The following is an 18,375-nucleotide window of genomic DNA, read 5'->3' on the forward strand; positions in this document are numbered from 1 at the left end:
AAAAGATCGAAACCCCTGGATCACTGCATCCTGTCGATTGGTGGGACATGAGTGATCAACGCCATGCGGACTCACAGAGCAAGGTAGGCAATCTCATCGTGTGTCCCGAGTTGAGTCTTACAGGCTGACGAAGCCATGCAGAGAGGGGCGGGAGTCCATCACCGCAATGAATCGCACGCAATTGCCAGCAAGGGGACCTGGCATGGTCATTTCTTACATCAAGATATACTGATTCAATATCGGTTCGGAGTATCGTGATTGTTGATATAGGCGATTCTTCTACATGAAAGGCTGATTCTCGTGGACATGATCCTGTCCTGAATGTGCTCCAAGTGGAAGAAGAGCGTCGGCTATGGCAATCAGGGCCGGTCACAGATAGCCCATAGCACTGTTCGGCTGCCAGCGAAATCAGACCTCAGCCGGGACACGGGGCCAATTCGACTCATATCATGCTCGGACGCAGTCGGCAAGCGGCCCGTTTGATTGGTAGACACAAGTCAGACGCGGGAATCAATTGATGTTGCTGAATTAGGAATCTAGTCAACCAGGGAGCGACTGCCGCAAGCTATTGAGTGTGCTCGAACCAGCTGAAGGTCGGGTGACCCGTCCGCTGTGTCACATGAACCGACTATAAAATGGTCACCATCCCAGCTTCAATGGCTTTGGATCTCGAATCTCAGACATTGAATTCTGCAACCACCTCGAAATGGATTACGGGCCCTTCAACGGATCTGTAGAACGGACTATCCCAGCTTACCTGGTTGATCAGTACAAACCAGGGATGGGGCTCCCCAGGTCCATCGCTTTCAACGAGAGAGCCTCCGTTTCTTGGTGGTCTCAGGGCTGAGACGCTCCTGGTGGGACAGTCGGCATTTCTTACTGGAAAACCACCACTGAAGGTCGTCGCGCCACTCCACCTCAAACCAACTATCACGAGCTGGTTCGGTTGGTTGTTCTTTGGCCAAGATGGCGCTCCCTATGCAAGGCCCGTCACCAATCAACCAGAACCCTAACCACAGCGTAGACGTCGGGTCGACAGTCATAGCTCTTTGTAGGCAGTCAAGTCGGATTTGACCAACACAAGCTGAGGTTCCGTCGGCATAGCGAAGTAAAAGTCCAATAATGATTGATTTGCCCATGCGTTGGCGATGGCACGGGACAATCTCAACCACATCCTTGAGCGTGGCTCTGTTCCAGGCGTAATACTCGTCATGACGAAAGAGAGGATACGGGGTTGGCCACTCGACTGCTGGATTTTGAAGTCGATGTTTAGGTCGAGGTGATGTGAACCCAAGTCTTCGTACGCCACAAACCGTCGTCTCAGCGCAAATGTGGCTTGTGGCCTTGCTAGGCAGATCAAGAAGAGTCCACTTGGATCGGCTCCAGTTTGGCCGTGGCTGCATTCCCAGAAAGGTGGAACGTTTTTGATCCGTTACGAGCTGTGCGTTGTGAGCAGACTTGAACATGAAACATGGATGAATCAACACATACTAGTAAGCCAATTGCGGTACCCAGCTCGCCCTCGAATTTCCAAATTTGTGTCAGTACTTCGCCTTCATGAAGTGGCATGTAAAGCCATATCGCAGCTTCATCCATCGTCCGTGAGGCCTGATAAAAGTCGAGACTCTCTCCGACACGGTGCGCATGGAGCATCAGAATCTCCCAATTCCAACAAAGTGAGTAGGCTGTGGTCTGTGGATCGTTACAAGACACTACGGACATGTGATTGCTTGGTTCTGCACGACAGATGTCTTCGAATCGGTTACACACGGGCGAGAGATGCGGGAGACCCCAGTACATTTCTTGCAGGACTATTGTGTCGTCGACGACAATCTCACGCAGTTTCAAACCCTGAAAGCTCTGAGTTAGCATGCTCGACTAGAATCGCTGCAGTACACAAAAGCTCACATCACTGCGGATCCGGATGAGGCCACCAACGTCTTCCAGTTTAACGGCTTTCCACCATATACCAATTTCTTCTTCAATCGCGTATGGTTTCGATGAGTCGGCGAACAACAAGCGCCGGATACCGAGGTGATGGCTGGCAATGTACAAGCTGTCGATGGATGTTGAGATACTTGGGTCAAACAAAAGGAAATCCCGGTTGCCACCGGGCGTGTTCCACAGATGGCCGATGTACTGAACACCCTCGAATTCGACGTGCTTAGCATAGATCTTCTCCGAAAATTGGATAGAAGTGTTGCCCTCGGTCTCCGCACATGCTTGGTTGGCAAAATAGACAGCCAAGTGGTGACAAGTCGATCGATCGTGAAGAGCCCAGGCTGCGATGTTAGAAAGCACTTCTCTGGGCAAACTTGAGATGTGGCGACTAGCTGTTCGAAGGAGATCAGCTGGATGGAACTGAAACCAGCGAATACGCCATTTATTCGCAATGGCTGGAGGCTCGAATGCATGTGCTGCAGCATCAAGAATATTTGTTAATGTTTCCGGAGACGTAACTTCGACGCAGATAACATGGCACCCAATCCGTTGCTCATCATGGTTGTATCGTCCACGACACTGGACATATTCGACATCCAGAGTGCTATCGACGAAACCACCGATGCTATACTTGTACGATGGAGAAGTGTCGCTATCGAATCGCCGTACTAAGGGAGTCAGAGGACTGGGACTGTAAAGGGTTGTGGAAGACTTGCCTGCTACTATGTCATCTCCAAGCTGTAGTTCAAAGCGGCAAAGTCCGCAGAGCCATGGTACACAAATTGATCTCGTCATGGCGTTGACTGGCGGATGATGAACGCTTGATTGAGGTAAAAGAGCTCGTATGGGATGATTTGTTCAATACGGAGTCAGCTGGTGGCTTGACTGTAAGCCTCTTCAAAATGTTTTGCCGGGTCGGCTGACAGAGCCTGGGTGACAGATCTTCAGTATGGTCAGCAGTGGCATAATGAATAGGGATAAGTGTGGTTGTATATTTTTTCGGTTGAGTTAGGTGATCTGCTGGGCCTGCAGTTGATCTATATAAACGAGTGGCATCTATCCCTTTTAGGGCAATCCTGGCCCGACTATGTGGTTAACTGAGTAATGACTGTATGCAGTGAGTTTCAACTAAGCGAGGGTATCCCAGGCTCTGTCACCCAGGTTCTGTCACTGGGATACTCCCGCTTGGGTGAAACTCACAGTATACAGTCATTGCTCGGTTAATCGCATAGTTGAGCCAGGATTGCCCTACAAGGGATGGTTTCCACTCGTTTATATAGATCTACTGCAGGCCTAGCAGATTACTCTAAGCAGTGCGGCCATACTTATCGCCCTTGCCCGAACCTTGCTCTTCTGGTACTATTGCATTGTTTCGGGGCTTAGGCGTCCCTGGTGGGATAGTTGACATTGTCTTTTAGAATACCACCACTCCAGGTCACCGAACCAATCCACCCGAAACCAGTTTTCGCCTTTCGATAGGGATGGTGCTTCCCGTAACTGCTCGATACCAGATACGATAGGCCCATCGCTCGTTAGAGAGAATTTGAACCACATCTTACAATCACGATCAACGCAAATAGGGTTCTGCAGTTGATCTAGCCTTATTTGTCCGACGCATGCTTGCTGTCCGTCAATATAACGAAGTAGAAGCCCGCTGATGATTTCACTTCCTTGCCGGTTGCGTCGACATGGAATGATATCCACGACGTCGCCGAGCTTCGCGCTGGTCCAAGCGAAGTATTCATGGCGGCGAAACTTTGGATATGACGAGGTTGGCCACTCAACTCTGGGGCTTGGATTATGATCATCAGGCTTGGGCAGCCTGGGCTTGGGTGACTCGAAGCCCAATAAACTACCCAATGCTGTTTTCATTAGATATATCGAGCTAGGGTTTTTGGTGGGCCGGTCAAGCAGAGTCCATTTCGAGCGGCTCCAGCCTTGCTGTGGCTGCACCCCTAAATAACTCGAGCGCTCCTGGTTTGTGACCAACTCCACAATGTCAGAATTTCGTTATCATACAATATTAACATCGTAGGCCGAGACGTACCAACAAAGCGATTGCGCTACGAAGAGAACCATCACACTTCCAGATTTCCGTCACCACTTCACCCACGCGAAGTGGCATATAGAACCATAGAGCAGATTCGTCCATGGTTCTCAGCTCGTGATAAAAGTCGAAATTTTCGCCGGCAGTGTGTGCGTGCAGTGTCAAGATACTTTGGTTCCAGCAAAGCGAATAGGCCGTGGTAGTAGGATGGTTACATAGCATTACCGACATGCGGTTGGTTAATTCGGCGTTGCAAAGGTTTTCTAGGCGAAGGTGTTTATACACTGCTTGAGGTAAGCCCCAGGCAAGTTGTGGTAATTGCAAGCTCTCGCCTGCAAGTAGGCGCATTTTCGAGCCCTAGCCACCCAAGTTAGATACTGTCAAGAATTTCCTTATCCCGAATGCTTGCGCACATCGCCTCGGGTTCGAATGAACCTGCCCAGACTGCCAAGGCATATTGTTTTCCACCAGACATCCGGCTCTTGGATGATCGTGGGTTTGCTTGACGAATTGACAAATAACAACTGTCGAATGCCAAGGTGATCACTAGAAACGTACAACCTTGCAGCTGGTGTCTGCGACAGTGGGTCAAACACCAGTATATCTCTATTGTTGGTGGCTGCATTTGTCAATCGCGCAATGTATCGGGTGCCCTCGAAGTATGCGTATCGAACATATATTTTCTTTGAAAGGGCGACTCGTGATACGTTTCTCGCGAACTCACCGCACTTTCTCTCGGCATACCAAACGACCATTCGACGGCTGGTCTGTTGATCAAGAGCCCGAACTGCGATGTCGCTGCAGACTTCCAAAGGAAGGCGGGAATGCGTCACCCTTCTGACTATCGAGGCGAGCCAGGACCGTAACCAGCGGGAGCGCTGGCAGTTCGCTATATGTGATGATTCGAAGTCGGGTGCAGTCACTTCGTAGATCTGCGAAAAGGTCTCAATGGATATTGAACTGTAGCAGTCAAGGTGACAGCCAATCCTCTTCTCGTCGTGCTGGCATCTCCCGCGACACTGAACATACTCAATTCCTTGAGAGCTGTCGAGGAAGCCTACTACACTGTATGAGTACGGTTGAGATCGCTGAGCGCCGTCTCTCCGCACTAGATCCATTAGAACTATGATACAGAAGATAGAAGAGTTACCTTACCGGCGACGATTGTGTCGCCTAGGACGATCTGGCATCGACAAAGACCACAAGATTGCGGAACACAGACAGACTTCATTGGGGTCTTGAGGCGTGTACATGCTGATGAGTTGTGTAAAATGAGAACAGGGATTCAGCAGAATGTGGGACACCTCGTGGTCTTCATGACCGTCGCGGATTTTCTGCCAGCCCGAAGACGTCATACATGAGTGTAAAGCCGGATCGGGCCACCCGACATATACTCCACTCTTCCTATCCCTTCCTTTCCCTTCCTCAAAGCGGCCCGTCCTTAATTGCACGGCTATGGAACCTTCCACATTTGCGACAGAACTTTTGGCCTTCCTCCTCGCGTCTTTGAGTGACCAGCTGAGCAAGTTGACCCGGGGGTTGTCCCCAAACAAGAAATGAATCCTCAAGAGAATCTCAGCTTCAGACCGTTTTCAAAAATTTTGTCAACAGGACGAGCTACCACAAGAGGCGCACAACCCTGCTCGACATCTACAATACACATGGCCTAGATGGTTTTGTTGCTATGTGCTTTTGGATTAGCTCCAATCAGATTCGCTGAGTCAGATGGTCCACCGTTTGTCGCTGGATTTAACACTTGGGCGGGGTTAGACCAATCTACCCACCGATTTTGACAGCTTCATTCCAGAGCTGAGGGAAAGCACCAGCGCACGATCAGTGCCTTCTTACCGTCAGGTATCTGCTCCCACCCTTCTTCATTGTAGCTACGGTTCAAAGTATCCATAACCGACTCTAAAAGCAGTCATTCTCGCACTTCTAGTCGTAGTCGCATGTACGCAGTAAGATCGAATTGAGGCCCAGCCTGTGTGAGTCAATTCAAAGAAGATGCAGTGTATTGCCAAGAGGAAGCAACATTCGATCCATACTGTAGTACGTGGGCACCTTTGCTTCGTCGAGAACTTGCGCATCTCCTTCGCCGATCTCCTAAGCTTCTTTTACCCACAAAGATGTGCAAGAGAATGTTCCCAACTTATCTCGTTGACGAAGAATTGGCAAGAACTCGCTGCACGTATAAATTGTAAGCCCCAAAGCTACTGCATAGGACAGAGAACACAGCTCATGTAGGACCACTGGTGTCCATAAGAAGTAAAAGCAAGATCCTTCACAAGAAGCAGAGATTCTTGTAAGTATCAACGGCTTACGTATATAGTCGTGGTCAGCTTTTTGTAATAGGTTTTGATGGGTTGAGCGTGTAAAGCGGATCTTGGCTTCACGTTGATAAAGACAAGTGTCGATCAGAATCGAGCAAATGCTGTAAGTCTATGTTAGGACGTCTAAATCGCAGGATCAAGTATAATGTTTTGCGTTTAGATTCGTTCTCATCAATCATTATCTCGCCGAGTGTTGAGCATGATGCATCATGATTAAGAAATAATTCGAACCTAAGCCGTGTCTCTGAATGGCTTGGGATCTTTGGGAAATGCTGACTTAGTCATTTGCCGAAGTACCTGTGGAGTAATGGGGAGTCAAATCTCCGAAACGACAGAGTTGAGAGGCGGCTAATGAGGGGACGTACGTGTGATTGGATGGGAGCGGGGCTGAGCCACGTGACTAATTTTGTCTCCTAAGCCTCATTAAGACCTCCCTCAACCTTCTGGATGGATTGATTGACCTCGCGCCGCCCCATCAATCCTCCACATCAATGATTTTCTCCTTACCGGTACCATTGATTCACAGCTGTGATACCCCATCACGGTGGACGAAACACGATGGATCACGGAAACGCCAAAACATCCGCCGATCAGGCTAGAACGAACCGCGTCAAGAAGGCTCAACCCCCTCGAACTCCAGCAGCTAGATACAACAGAAAGATTCTCCATGCACTCGAGCTTGCCATTAAGAAGGATCCGGAAGCAGACCTCGCTGGTCTCCTTACATCGAAGTACACAGACTCTCTGCAGTCTTTTAAATGTGAGACACATAGCCTTCAAGCAAGGTGATCATAGCTAATTGAGTTGAAGCATCAGGAGCTTCGCAGACCTTGACGATAGAAACCCCAAGGTCGAAAATACCATTTCCCGACACCGATATCCGTGCGAGACTTAATGTTGCCAAACCGTCAACCATTTTCTACGAGTTATCCGCAGAATTGAATAGCCTGCTGCAACCCTATCAAGAGCTCTCAGCAGGTATCATAGCCTTACTCGCCAAAAGCGAGGTGCTTTACGAAAGCGAATGGGCTGCATCTGTTATGGTGTTTCGGCTCAACGAAAACATTGTCGTCAAAGTGACGAGTGACGAGGGATTTGCGTTAACCGAACATCGATCACTCTGCTACCTGAAAAGACATTTACCCAGCTTTCCAAGTCCACAACCCCATGGTTTGATAGAATTCGACAATTACTACTTCCTCTTTACCAGCTTCATTCCAGGCGTTAGCTTAGAAAAGGTTTGGCCTCAACTTGGCGATGTTGAAAAGCGCGCAGTCAAGAGTCAACTTGAGAGGCTGCTCTCAACGTTGAGGTCACTTCCGCGCCCGGAAGGTTTACCACTAGGCGACATCCTAGAGGGTGGCTGTCGAGATGCCAGACGAGGCGTTCGGCTCAGCTCCAAAACAATCATGGACGCTGCACAATTTGAAGACTTCATCTTCGCCGGATCTCAGACAGCATCGTCCCTCTACACAAACTTGTTGCGCACCCTCATGCCAACTCTACCTGCGGCATGCGTTTTCTCGCACGGAGACATTCGCCCTGGGAACATCATTGTGTGTCAATGCAGTGATGGAACCTATCGAGTCGCTGGAGTAATTGACTGGGAATCAAGTGGGTTTTATCCTGAATATTGGGACTGTGTAAAGGCAACAAACAACCTGACGCCAAGGGACCGATCCGACTGGTATCAGTATCTGCCAATGTCCATATCTCCCCAACGTTATCCAATTCAATGGCTGGTGGATAGATTATGGGATCGGAGCTTAGTCAACAGCTAGACGACTGAAAATATTTTTTACGCTCACTGAAGCCTACTTGACTATTGGACCTAGAGTACGCGATGGACATCAACTAATGTATAACAATTTAATCCTCAAAGCTCGAATCGAAAACGAACTCTTCCGACAAGGGTCCCCCTTGGCCCTCTTGTCCCTCGTCGCCTTCGTATTCCTCGTCTTCTCCACTCTCACCATCCTGACCAAAGTCTTGCCCGTAGTACATCAGCATTTCCTGCTTGCCCGCGTACAAGGTTTCTTCGTCAATCGCTCCGCAAGCGAACGCAGTGTCCCAGATATCAATTACATAGTCTTGGCAATTCCAGGATAAGCCTTCCCCAGGTACTGGGATCTCGGGGATTTGCAAGAAGAGCGTTTCCAACCATCCTGAATGTATGGTGCATAGGTTTATGAGAGGCGTGATGCATCTCCGAGAGTTCGCCGGGTTCGTCTGGAGGCACTGGGCCCTGAAGGGACCATCCTCTTCATCCTGAACGACCTCGAAGACGTTCCACTGGTGCGTGCTTTGGTCGTGAGTGGCAAATGCCCAATGGTAATAATTGCCGAAATGCGGTGTGTATATAGCGCAGTGAAGGCTGGCGATGTACTTGGTGCCATCATCCTTCGAGTCTTTATGTCGACGCTTTCTCGTTTTGCCGTTGTCGTTCGGTTCTTGATCCCGATGCTTTGGCTTTCTGCCTGAGGCTCCGGTCTTGTGCGAGCTCTTGCCCGAGGTCCGTTCTCTCGTGGCGGACGCCTTGGGCCTGTGAGATGACATCGGTAGGTTTAGAAGCTTTGAAGACCGCGATGAATGGAGTCGAGTCGATATCTGGGCCCAGAAACCTGCGTTGGCTCTAGAAGATGCAAGCAAATCAGGCAACAGGGTTTTGTATTTTCACCTTGTGTGTGTCGAAAACTTAGAAAGGTTGATGGAAGGTTTTCGTAGGAGGTCTTTCTGATGGGGAAGACTTCGATTTAAATACTTTGTGCCAGGGTAATTGGCGTATAGAAAGGCTATCCGCGCCCAGCGAGTATCTCATCACCAGACTTGGATATGGACATTGCTACATCGTAGTCAAGAACTGCAAGGACACCATCGCGTCTTATTGGCTATGCGAGATCACCGAAAGTGGATTCACTTTAACAATCAGTCAAAGATCAATGACGCTATGTAGCACAGGGCGCTTAGTTTGCCATCTTCCAAACCAGATACATTCCAGCAGGGGGTGAAACAGAAATCTAGGCGGCACAGTGAGTGGATGCGCCAGTCGGGGAGCTGGCAACGTTTTACCGATTGGTAAACCGTGATGGTCATCGTCTGCACGCGTCTCAAAGCTGGCTTTGTGCTCGAAAACGTTTACCAATCTGCACGATTGCGATTGAGGTATAGTGTTGCGCAGAACATGCAGTAAACCATTTGTATACAGTGGTGTGCTATCAATCCTACATGTCGAGATCCAACCGTCCACGCCTCAGCCGAGGGGATATCAGCTGTCAACCCCATCTCATTGATCATATATACAATTACCCGCGTAAGTCATCAGACAGGCCTTTGTTTCGTTGAGGCGGTGCCGACTGCGCCCCCAAAGCAAGTCTTTACCCTGAGGTTGGCCGAGCAGCACCAAGCCTGCCCCACCTGCAAAGTTGGAAATCATGAGAGATAGCATCTCACCATCTGTGGCACCTCACGACCTAGCGTTCATGCCACCATGTCACCCATCATATCCACCTCCAAAAGTATTGCAGAAACCTCGCTACCGTGCCGTTAGCCATACAAAAATTTGACGACCGCGCTTTTTGGACACTTCCATGTAGGATGGACCTAGTGCGGTTCGGCGGCTAGCTGTGGTGAAGCCCTTGTCTGATGTGGTCCTTGGGGCTTGATGGTGTGTTGGACAAAAGTACCCTACTGATGATAGGTAGCAGAGAACAGAGTGTCTGATCGTCCTCAAAAAGACGGCTAATCCCGGGGAACTGGGAACTAGAGCGCTAGCGGTTCCATAGTGTGATAGGTGTGATAACTCCGCATGCGGTACAGGGGCCCCGTTCTAGCATTCTGAGCAACGCCTTTCTCACAGAAGTACTTGGTTCATGGACTTGGGTGGAAGCGCCCTGCAAGATTGAGAATGAACCACCGGCTAGTTGCATAAGTAACGTTATCTCTGACTAATCCCCCACTAACCGGAGGTCAGTGATGGGATTCCTGGAGCCTGGCTGCCATCAGATTGAGGCATGGAGACTGTCTCTTCTATTTCGGACGCAAGGCGCATGCGACAGGCGCCGATGTAGATGAAGCCTATGGGTGATCGAACCCTAGCCATCTACCACTGTTCGCTTCCCACGGCGCCAAATCGGATCAAAAGATAAGTGCACCATGCACACGGGCGGTTAAAGAATCCAGGCAGCCGACGCGGCTTCCGTACCCGCCGCTTTGTTGCTGAAACTACCCGCCCCCCTCGGACATCACTAGGCCGGGTTCTTTGGTGCCAAGAAGGGAGGAGACGTGCCCAAGCATAACACACTACAAGTAGACCGTCATTAGCCGAGACACTCGGCACTCTTACGCCCGCGACGCTCCTTCAAATGTTTACTTTGAGTAAGGCGGGCTAAAAAGTGCTTCAAAGACAAGTGAACCGCGGCTATCAGAAGCACTAGGATTCCGGAGATCACGGCAATGGGATTTGGCAAGTTGCATCAGCAGCTTCATGTTTGTTGCTTATCTGACTTGCTTTGAGGAGTGTTCCCCATAAAAAGCCGTAAAAGCTACCAGGTATTTCGTCAAGTCAGTACAAAAATATGCTTATACATTTGGGGCCAGGACGAGTAGGACGCTAATTCAAATCTATTCCCGCTCTACCCTGATCGAAAAATAAATAATCAAGGGAAGTTAAAGATCATATAGATATGGTTGTACTGACGCCATTCTGCAGTTCATGGGATCGATATTCCTGGTAATTCGAGACGAGGACAGAGAGGATGGCAGCGGCACCGTATGCCATCGCCGTTCTAGTCTGGGTTTACTTTCCGAGATGATTATGCCAGTATTCCCAGTATTTCCCGCCCTTCAACGCCAAGAGTTCATCATGATTGCCTCTCTGTAGGATGGATCCTTTCTCTCCGAGAACGATAATCTCCTCTCATCCACCAAAACAATTCTTGGCCTTCGTAGTAACAGCCGCGCAATTGACAACCGCGGGCCCTGCCCTCCAGAGAAGTTCCTAGACAAGTCAGCTTGTACCATACCGCTGGCATGTGATTCATACCTTCCATCAACCCCGCAAGGGGTTTCATAGCCCATCTCTCGTCCGGAAATGTCATCGTGTATATGCGCTTCCTTGCAGGCGTCTTCGATCTCACTCATCGTGGCTTCTCGTTTCCCAATGAGGATATTCTCTTTAACGGTAGTATCATAGATGTGGGGTTTTTGTTCAAGAATACCTATATGGTCCGGGATCCTGGCGTTGTGTTAATTGGAAGTAACATTTGAAGCTTTAGATGACTTACGAGTGGCGGTCGATCTCTCTAAGATCTTGGCCGTCCACTAGAACCTTACCACTATCAGGTTCGATTTGACCTGCTATTAGACCGAGTATCGTTGATTTTCCCACACCTGAAGGCCCAACAAGGGCCACTTTCTTTTTCGACGGAATCTCCAGGTTGAAGCAATCGAGCAGCACCTGGCCACCAAGGCTAACACTGACATCCCGTAACTCTATTCTACCCTCTATGCACCTTAATCGATTGACTGGCCCCTCCGAGTCCATGTCCATGATTTCCGCTACATCAGCAGCATCCTGTAAGCTCTTCATAATGCCTTGCAGGCCCTGTAACAGCAACGTTGCCGGAGTGGTAATCTGTTCCCAATGCGAATCGAAGACCGCAAGGTCTCCTGGGGTCGACGTCCCAAGAAAAACCTGCGCACAAACGACCAACACGCTGATCACGTGTCCGGCGTCTTCGGTCATGGTTCTGTAAGCCCAAGATGTGAGCGCCTCTCTGTGAAACTGGGATACTGATCGGTGAAGGCGCTCGACATTTTTGTCGTTCTCGGCAATCTGATGCGCGAGCTGGCCAAAGACAGCCGCCGTCCTCCAGCCTCTGATTTTGTCATCCCGATGCTCCTTGTGGAATTTCCGAGTGGCCAAAATTTGCCCATTGGTGCGGTAGGATCTTGCTCTCCCTCGTCTGAAGTTGATGAACAACACAATGAGACGTATAGCCATGATGGCTATTACGTGTCGTCCAAACTTACGTGCTGCAGCCGGAATAGTGACGCACGTTGCAAACAAAGCATCGACAGAGACCTCTACGAGAGCGTCAAAGGATAACCTAACACCTTGCGCATTGTCCACTGCATTGTGTAGCCTCGCCGGGTTGTTCTGCGTATGGAAAGCGGCATCCGCGCTCATGATTTTGGAAAAAATAGCTTTGTCGAAATTTTCTTCGCTATAGGCATTAAGTAAGAGCCACATCCACTGTTGGGGCACGCGTACTAAGAGCACGCAAACCCGCGAGATGGCCCACGTAACCAGAAGCGTGCTTCCGGGAGACCATACATCGTTATCTGCGAGGCCATCGATGATTCGACCAAAGGTTTGCGAAGACCAATGCTCGAGTCCCTTGCGGCCTAGATTCAGCGTCACTATGAAAAGAAGACGCGCTTTCATCGGGGCATTATCACTTGGCCAGATAAACCGCTTGAAGGTGCGGAACGAGTCCGTCCATCGTCCCAGATCGAAACTTATTCTGTGGATATTCTCGAAATTGACTTTGCCGGGCATAGTGCTCTGGGTTTTGCTCTGAGCTGGAGGTGTCTGACTGCTGCCTTTTCCCGGCCGAATGGAATAGTGCAGAATGGCGTAGAGAACGAGCATACTTTGCCGGGCATAGTGCTCTGGGTTTTGCTCTGAGCTGGAGGTGTCTGACTGCTGCCTTTTCCCGGCCGAATGGAATAGTGCAGAATGGCGTAGAGAACGAGCATCCAGGAAGCTAGAAACAGACTCAGGCATGATGAAGCGCTGGATTCTCGTGCCATAACGAGCTGCGCAATGTCGATACATTCTCTGACCAATCCTAAGTACCAAGCCCAGCGATAGGGTGCCCAGAGACGGGTCGAGTCGTCGTAGAGCCTGTCTACCTGGAAAACCCCTGAGGCCGCGAAGAGAACAGCGCACCAGACAGGAACATTGTCGGTATCTCGTCTCATGATAGATAAAGCCAACAAATGCAACATGTTGATCCATGTTATCGCCAGTTGCGCGCAGGAGGTCCGAAGAAAGAGCGCCGGAGGCGAGATACGGTGCTCCGGTGTTAAGGGCGCTATCAGTGAGAGTATAGCAGCCAGGAGTGAGCATGAAAGCCGCGCATGGTTGAGCATAATATGAGACATTGTTGTGATGGTGTGAGCAGGTAGGAAGGAGAGTATAGATCGAGGAAGGGGGATTGTTCTGAGTGAAGTAGCAATATCTGGGCATGCAGACTTCAGTTGGGTAGCCAAGGATAAACACGAGCGCCTCAAACTGTGAGCCTGATTCGCGTCCGAGGCATCGGACCGACATGCAAGGTTCTTTGCCTGCCATACACAATTCTCCTGGCTACCGTGACGAATGGGAGTCTTCGTTGGTAGGGGCTCTGGGAATGGCCTTGGGTTTGCCGTGGGTCATTATTATGCACGAGTGAGCTTTATGCGGCGTACGTAGACCCCGGACTGATATCATGTACGTATATCGAGTGTGTGTTGTGGCGCATTGAGACTCGGCTGCGTAGTCCAGGGGAAAGTGGTGACGATATTCGGCAATCCAAAGCCACCGGCCCAGCTCCCTCTCAATTTCTTGTCATGCAAACGTCCCTGGACTCCATCGGACAGGTCTTTGCCTTCATTCAGGCGGCTGGGCTACTCCATCAACCTAATCAACTGTTCGTGTTTCGACGAAGCCTTTGGTGGTTTGGCTGCCCTTTCGAAGAAAGATTCGTTTCTGGTACTTTTAGTCAGGTTACTGGTGGGCTCCTATATGCGCATCTCAGACACAACGCGTGGGATTGGTTCGTATGTCAGACGATGGCCACGGCTGGACGCCATCGTAGATTCCTGTTTTGCGCCAGGCTGAGCTTCCTGTATCAACAGTAGACGACTACATTCTCACTTAACGCTCGGGGGAGGCAATAGGGCGGGACCGTGGATCCTCCCGTCGTGTGGAGGCTGCCATGGCGGATACGGTCTAAGAAGGACCTTTCCAGGAGACGCTTCATATTCCGGACGTACAGGTGTTCGTCGGATGCCCCGCGATTGGACAAAATAAGCCATGGATAACACCAGACACCACCCCAAAAGATACCGCCAATTCCTCCTTGAAAAGAGGTTATCCTTGTTCTTGTCGTCCGTCGGCGAAGGGCAAGGCTCCAACGGCCGGCCTACAGACCCTGGCACATTGCAACAAATCCGATGCGGCTCGTCTGCAGCCCACCCAATGAGGAACGTAGCATGCACACTGGCGCGATTCCGACGGTCACCAGGAATACGCTGATCAGATGAAGGGGGGTGGGTGTACGGGAAGAGGGGGCGTCAGAGGAGACCACTCGCAGTGACGAAAAAGTACTTGACAGGGATCGCGGTCATGGACCCGGAAGCAGGGGGGCAAGGTCAGAGGCAGCAGGCCAAGGCGAGTCGGGGGCGTGAGGTACCCAACGGAGCACTTACGCTATGTTGCAGTGTTAGCCGAGAGATGTATCGTCTGCAAGACCAGCGAGTCACAGCCTGCAGCCCTGTGCGGATTATCTGAAAAGTCGGAAAGCTCAAAGCCTGTTCCAGCCGCGTATCCAGCCGCATACCAGTAGTATAGCGGGGATGATCTCCGTGTCAGTTATCGATAATCCGGTCTGCAGATCGTTCGAGACCGACTCCACCTTAGTAGCACGCCTGCCTCAGCTATTGATTCGTCCCGAACGAGCTAGCACGGCGTCACACAGCAATGTTGGCATCTTTGCGAAGTATGTGGTTGCCGTCTCCAAGAGACAGATTTGTAAAGCGAGGCGAGCTACGACCTCGGTGACCTGAGCATGCTGCTAAGGCCTGTCCGACCAAGGGGGTGACGCGAGGTATCTCTACATGGCTTCCAGATGGACTGTCCCTGTTGGGATACAACCTTGACGGGCGGCCTGAGAACGAGCCCAATTGGTGCTGCTGATCAAATGTTGGCGACCCGGCTTGAAGTCAAAGACTACATGGCCATGCTTTTTACCGCCCTACGGACCATCGCAGCGCCGAGGTCAGAGCCTAGAACCATTCTCGACTTGCACTGATCCCTGCTCCCACTCAAAGTGAAGTTGACGGCAATCGTCACCCACGGCGTCTTTGACCACTACTCTGTCTTCGGACGCCTCTCGTATCCAGCCGCGATCACTATAGGCATCTCCTAGTCCTACACCCACGACGCTCGCGCTTCCGTACCTCAACTCTCAGTTGGGAAGTGCACAAAGACGAACCGATATCATGGAGGCATATTCGAGAGGCGATGAGACGGCAGATCCTCCTAGTATTTTGGAACACTCAAGCCTAGAACGCTCAGGGAGATTCGTCCCTGGCATTAGTTCTTTTTCTGTCACCACTTCCGGTTCTGGAGACGTGATGAACGCATCGCGGCCCTTACCACCACCACAACTCCCCTTCGGCAATCTTCACGCGTATCACCAAGAGCCCGGACAACCACAACCCTACTGCAATCCATACAGCCTCAGGAAGTACAGTTATCATGACAGCTTAGGAGGCTCGCATTACAAATCACCATACACGGAGCCCGCTTATAGGAATGATGAGGGTTATCTCGGCACAGGTTCGTCTTCAGCTTCGGCTTCCACAAGGTTCGAGACCCCAACTTTCCTTTGTTGTTTTGTTTGGTTCCAAGAAAATGTGAAGCTCTTAGAATATCGAGAGCAGGTGTCCATCTGACTATTCTGCTTCCATAGACCTAACTACCACCTGCCCAGCATCCCGGCCGAGTTTGGTCTGCACCATAACCAGTTCCAGCTCCATATTAGCGCCGACCCCTTCTTTGGTATGGAGAATAAGCTTCCGCTTGTGAAAAGGTTCGATACTCAGGGGCCTGGCCCGCACCTTAATGCGTCAAGCGCATCGTCAACTAGCGACACCTTCTCGAAGCTGTCCGGCGACATTAGCGTCCCGCCACTCTCCGTGCCCACCAGCCTGCCGTTGCACCTCAAAAAGTCGAACCTCCTGGATACGCAGACTCCCAGCTCTGCCCTGTCAAAGCCAGCCATTCCATCTTGGTCAGGAATATCACTCGCCGCCAGCTTACGAAGGAACAACAGCGACGATGGCTTACCGCACAACCACGAGGCGCATGAGATGGAGATGAAGGAGAACAATCCTGCGAAGTGATTGCGGATAGACGACCCTATGAGGGCGCACTGCGACGAAACTGGGGCGAAGCGCCGTACATCTATGAATCCCGACAACACCGTATCACTTGCTGTCACACTTCTAAGTGACTCACTACATCGCCACGACGAAAGCCAAAGAGGATCACCTACGCGTCAACTAAGCGTCATTCCTCAACAACCGGCCTTTTCAGTGTCGGCGTGTTCCACGGCGTCTCACAGCTCGGATTCACACCTGCATACGAGGAGCATTGCCCGCATAGGTTTGTCATATGGCCAAATTTCTCTAGGCGAACCGTCTCCGGGAGCCATTCCGTCCGGCAGAAATGATGCCATGTGCATCTCTCCTCATGATGCATTGATGTCGTTGAACGCCTCGCCTCGCGGTCCCATTCCTAGAGCAACCTACCAGCGGACCACTAGCAATGACGGGCCTCTAGCTTCTCCGCGCAAGCCCACAGAAGCGAGCAGGCCTGATGAGCACAAGATCTTGAGGGGATTCTTATGCGACTGTTGCCCGAAGAAACCCAAGAAATTCACTTCGGCCGAGGAATTAGCGTCAGTAACAAGCTTTCAGACATTGCGAGATCATTTGATCATGAGCTGATTATGTGCAGGTCTCATGAAGCCGAAAAGCCGCATGAGTGTTCGTTCTGCGGAAATCGATTCAAGAACAAGAACGAGGCCGAACGCCATCAAAATAGTGTTCATGTTCGGGGCAAAAGCTGTAGTTGCTCGGCTCTGAATGGCTATGATCAAGCTTTCCACGATAGTACGAATCGTCCCGGTGAAGCAGACTCTTGTGGTTTCTGCGGTGAGGAGTTTCTCAAAGAAGGGAGAGGCTCAGGGGATCACGCTTCGCATCACGGCACCGAGCAGGACTGGGATGAGCGTGTCTACCACCTTCGAGAGGTCCACAAGTTCCGAGAGTGTAACTCGAGCAAGAAATTCTTCCGTGCGGACCATTTCCGTCAGCACCTTAAACACAGCCACGCAGGCACAAGCGGTACATGGACGAATGCGCTAGAGAACGCCTGCATACTGATAGAGGATTCAGCTGCGAGATGAACCTAGATGTCCCAGGCGTGACTTATCAACAAGAATTAGCTAGAAACTATCATTACATTTACACGGTCATACACCGGATTCAAAACCTCGGGACATAGAACCGCGACTTGGTGTCGACGCGCTCAGCTCATACGTCTGCCCATGGCGGAACGATTCGATACCGAGCCGGCGACGCGCAGGACTTTCAGAGTTTTTTTCTCGCTTGAGATTTCTTTGCATGAGATAGCAGAAAACTCTCGCTTCAAGGCTAAGCTCTAATTTTTCTTGTCAGCTTATAGGCATCACAAGTTTCAAGAGCGTTCTGTTGAGGCATGCGGGCGGTATTCACAAGTTTAATGTGCTGGCCGGTTGGAGACATGCATGTCTAAGACACCGACTGGTCTTCATTGGGGGCTTCTAATATGAGTTTAACACACTACAAAGGTAATCACCGAAGGAATCGACGGCACGGCCGGGTGCGAACGGCTGCTATTTTTGGGACGAACTTTTTGATTACCAACAACAGTTCGATGATGCTGGGCAATAGTCCTCGTTGGAAAGAATTTCGCTCACAGACACGGTTGTCTGCTCTAATCGTCCATCCTGTTCTGGGCTCGCTTTGTCTTCACACGCACGGTCCGGTTACCGTCTCGGGCCCCATCCGTCCCATACGGACCTGCAAGCTCCCGGGCCTGACCCGCGCCCCACACCGGAACCGCGTCTCGCTGCCCTCCTCTGTACTACCTTACCTTCCAATCGGGTCAGCATTATCGTCCGAACCCACCGTGTGGTTCGGACCGGGAGTAACAGGAACCGCCCTCCCCTTTCCCAACGCACA

General features: G+C 50.8%; 3 protein-coding genes and 1 further gene across 3 annotated transcripts; 2 read left to right on the forward strand and 2 right to left on the reverse strand.

Moving 5' to 3' along the window:
- Positions 1-233: 233 nt before the first annotated feature.
- HER10_EVM0009847 lies at positions 234-2,736 on the reverse strand.
- Positions 2,737-6,791: 4,055 nt separating this feature from the next.
- On the forward strand, positions 6,792-9,138 carry HER10_EVM0008955 (uncharacterized protein). Its single transcript, XM_035478460.1, has 2 exons — positions 6,792-7,078; positions 7,129-9,138. The coding sequence occupies exons 1-2, from the start codon at positions 6,877-6,879 to the stop codon at positions 8,097-8,099; spliced, it is 1,173 nt and encodes a 390-aa protein (XP_035325739.1). The 5' UTR covers positions 6,792-6,876; the 3' UTR covers positions 8,100-9,138.
- A 1,975-nt stretch (positions 9,139-11,113) lies between these two features.
- HER10_EVM0002212 (ABC transporter) lies at positions 11,114-13,329 on the reverse strand (the record flags this gene model as incomplete). Its single annotated transcript, XM_035471933.1, has 5 exons — positions 11,114-11,209; positions 11,242-11,314; positions 11,360-11,551; positions 11,601-13,244; positions 13,271-13,329. The coding sequence occupies 5 exons, from the start codon at positions 13,327-13,329 to the stop codon at positions 11,114-11,116; spliced, it is 2,064 nt and encodes a 687-aa protein (XP_035325705.1).
- Positions 13,330-15,585: 2,256 nt separating this feature from the next.
- On the forward strand, positions 15,586-17,558 carry HER10_EVM0006867 (uncharacterized protein; the record flags this gene model as incomplete). Its single annotated transcript, XM_035476440.1, has 4 exons — positions 15,586-15,953; positions 16,059-16,482; positions 16,543-17,048; positions 17,108-17,558. The coding sequence occupies 4 exons, from the start codon at positions 15,586-15,588 to the stop codon at positions 17,556-17,558; spliced, it is 1,749 nt and encodes a 582-aa protein (XP_035325729.1).
- Between the last annotated feature and the right edge of the window lie 817 nt (positions 17,559-18,375).

This window comes from Colletotrichum scovillei (assembly GCF_011075155.1).
Source record: "Colletotrichum scovillei strain TJNH1 chromosome Unknown Contig00015, whole genome shotgun sequence".
NCBI classification, from domain to species: Eukaryota; Fungi; Ascomycota; class Sordariomycetes; order Glomerellales; family Glomerellaceae; genus Colletotrichum; species Colletotrichum scovillei.

Coding starts and splice junctions, on each gene's coding strand:
- HER10_EVM0008955 (XM_035478460.1), top strand. CDS start 6,877: ATGGATCACGGAAACGCCAAAACATCCGCCGATCAGGCTAGAACGAAC. Junction 7,079..7,128: donor CTCTCTGCAGTCTTTTAAAT/GTGAGACACATA, acceptor ATTGAGTTGAAG/CATCAGGAGCTTCGCAGACC.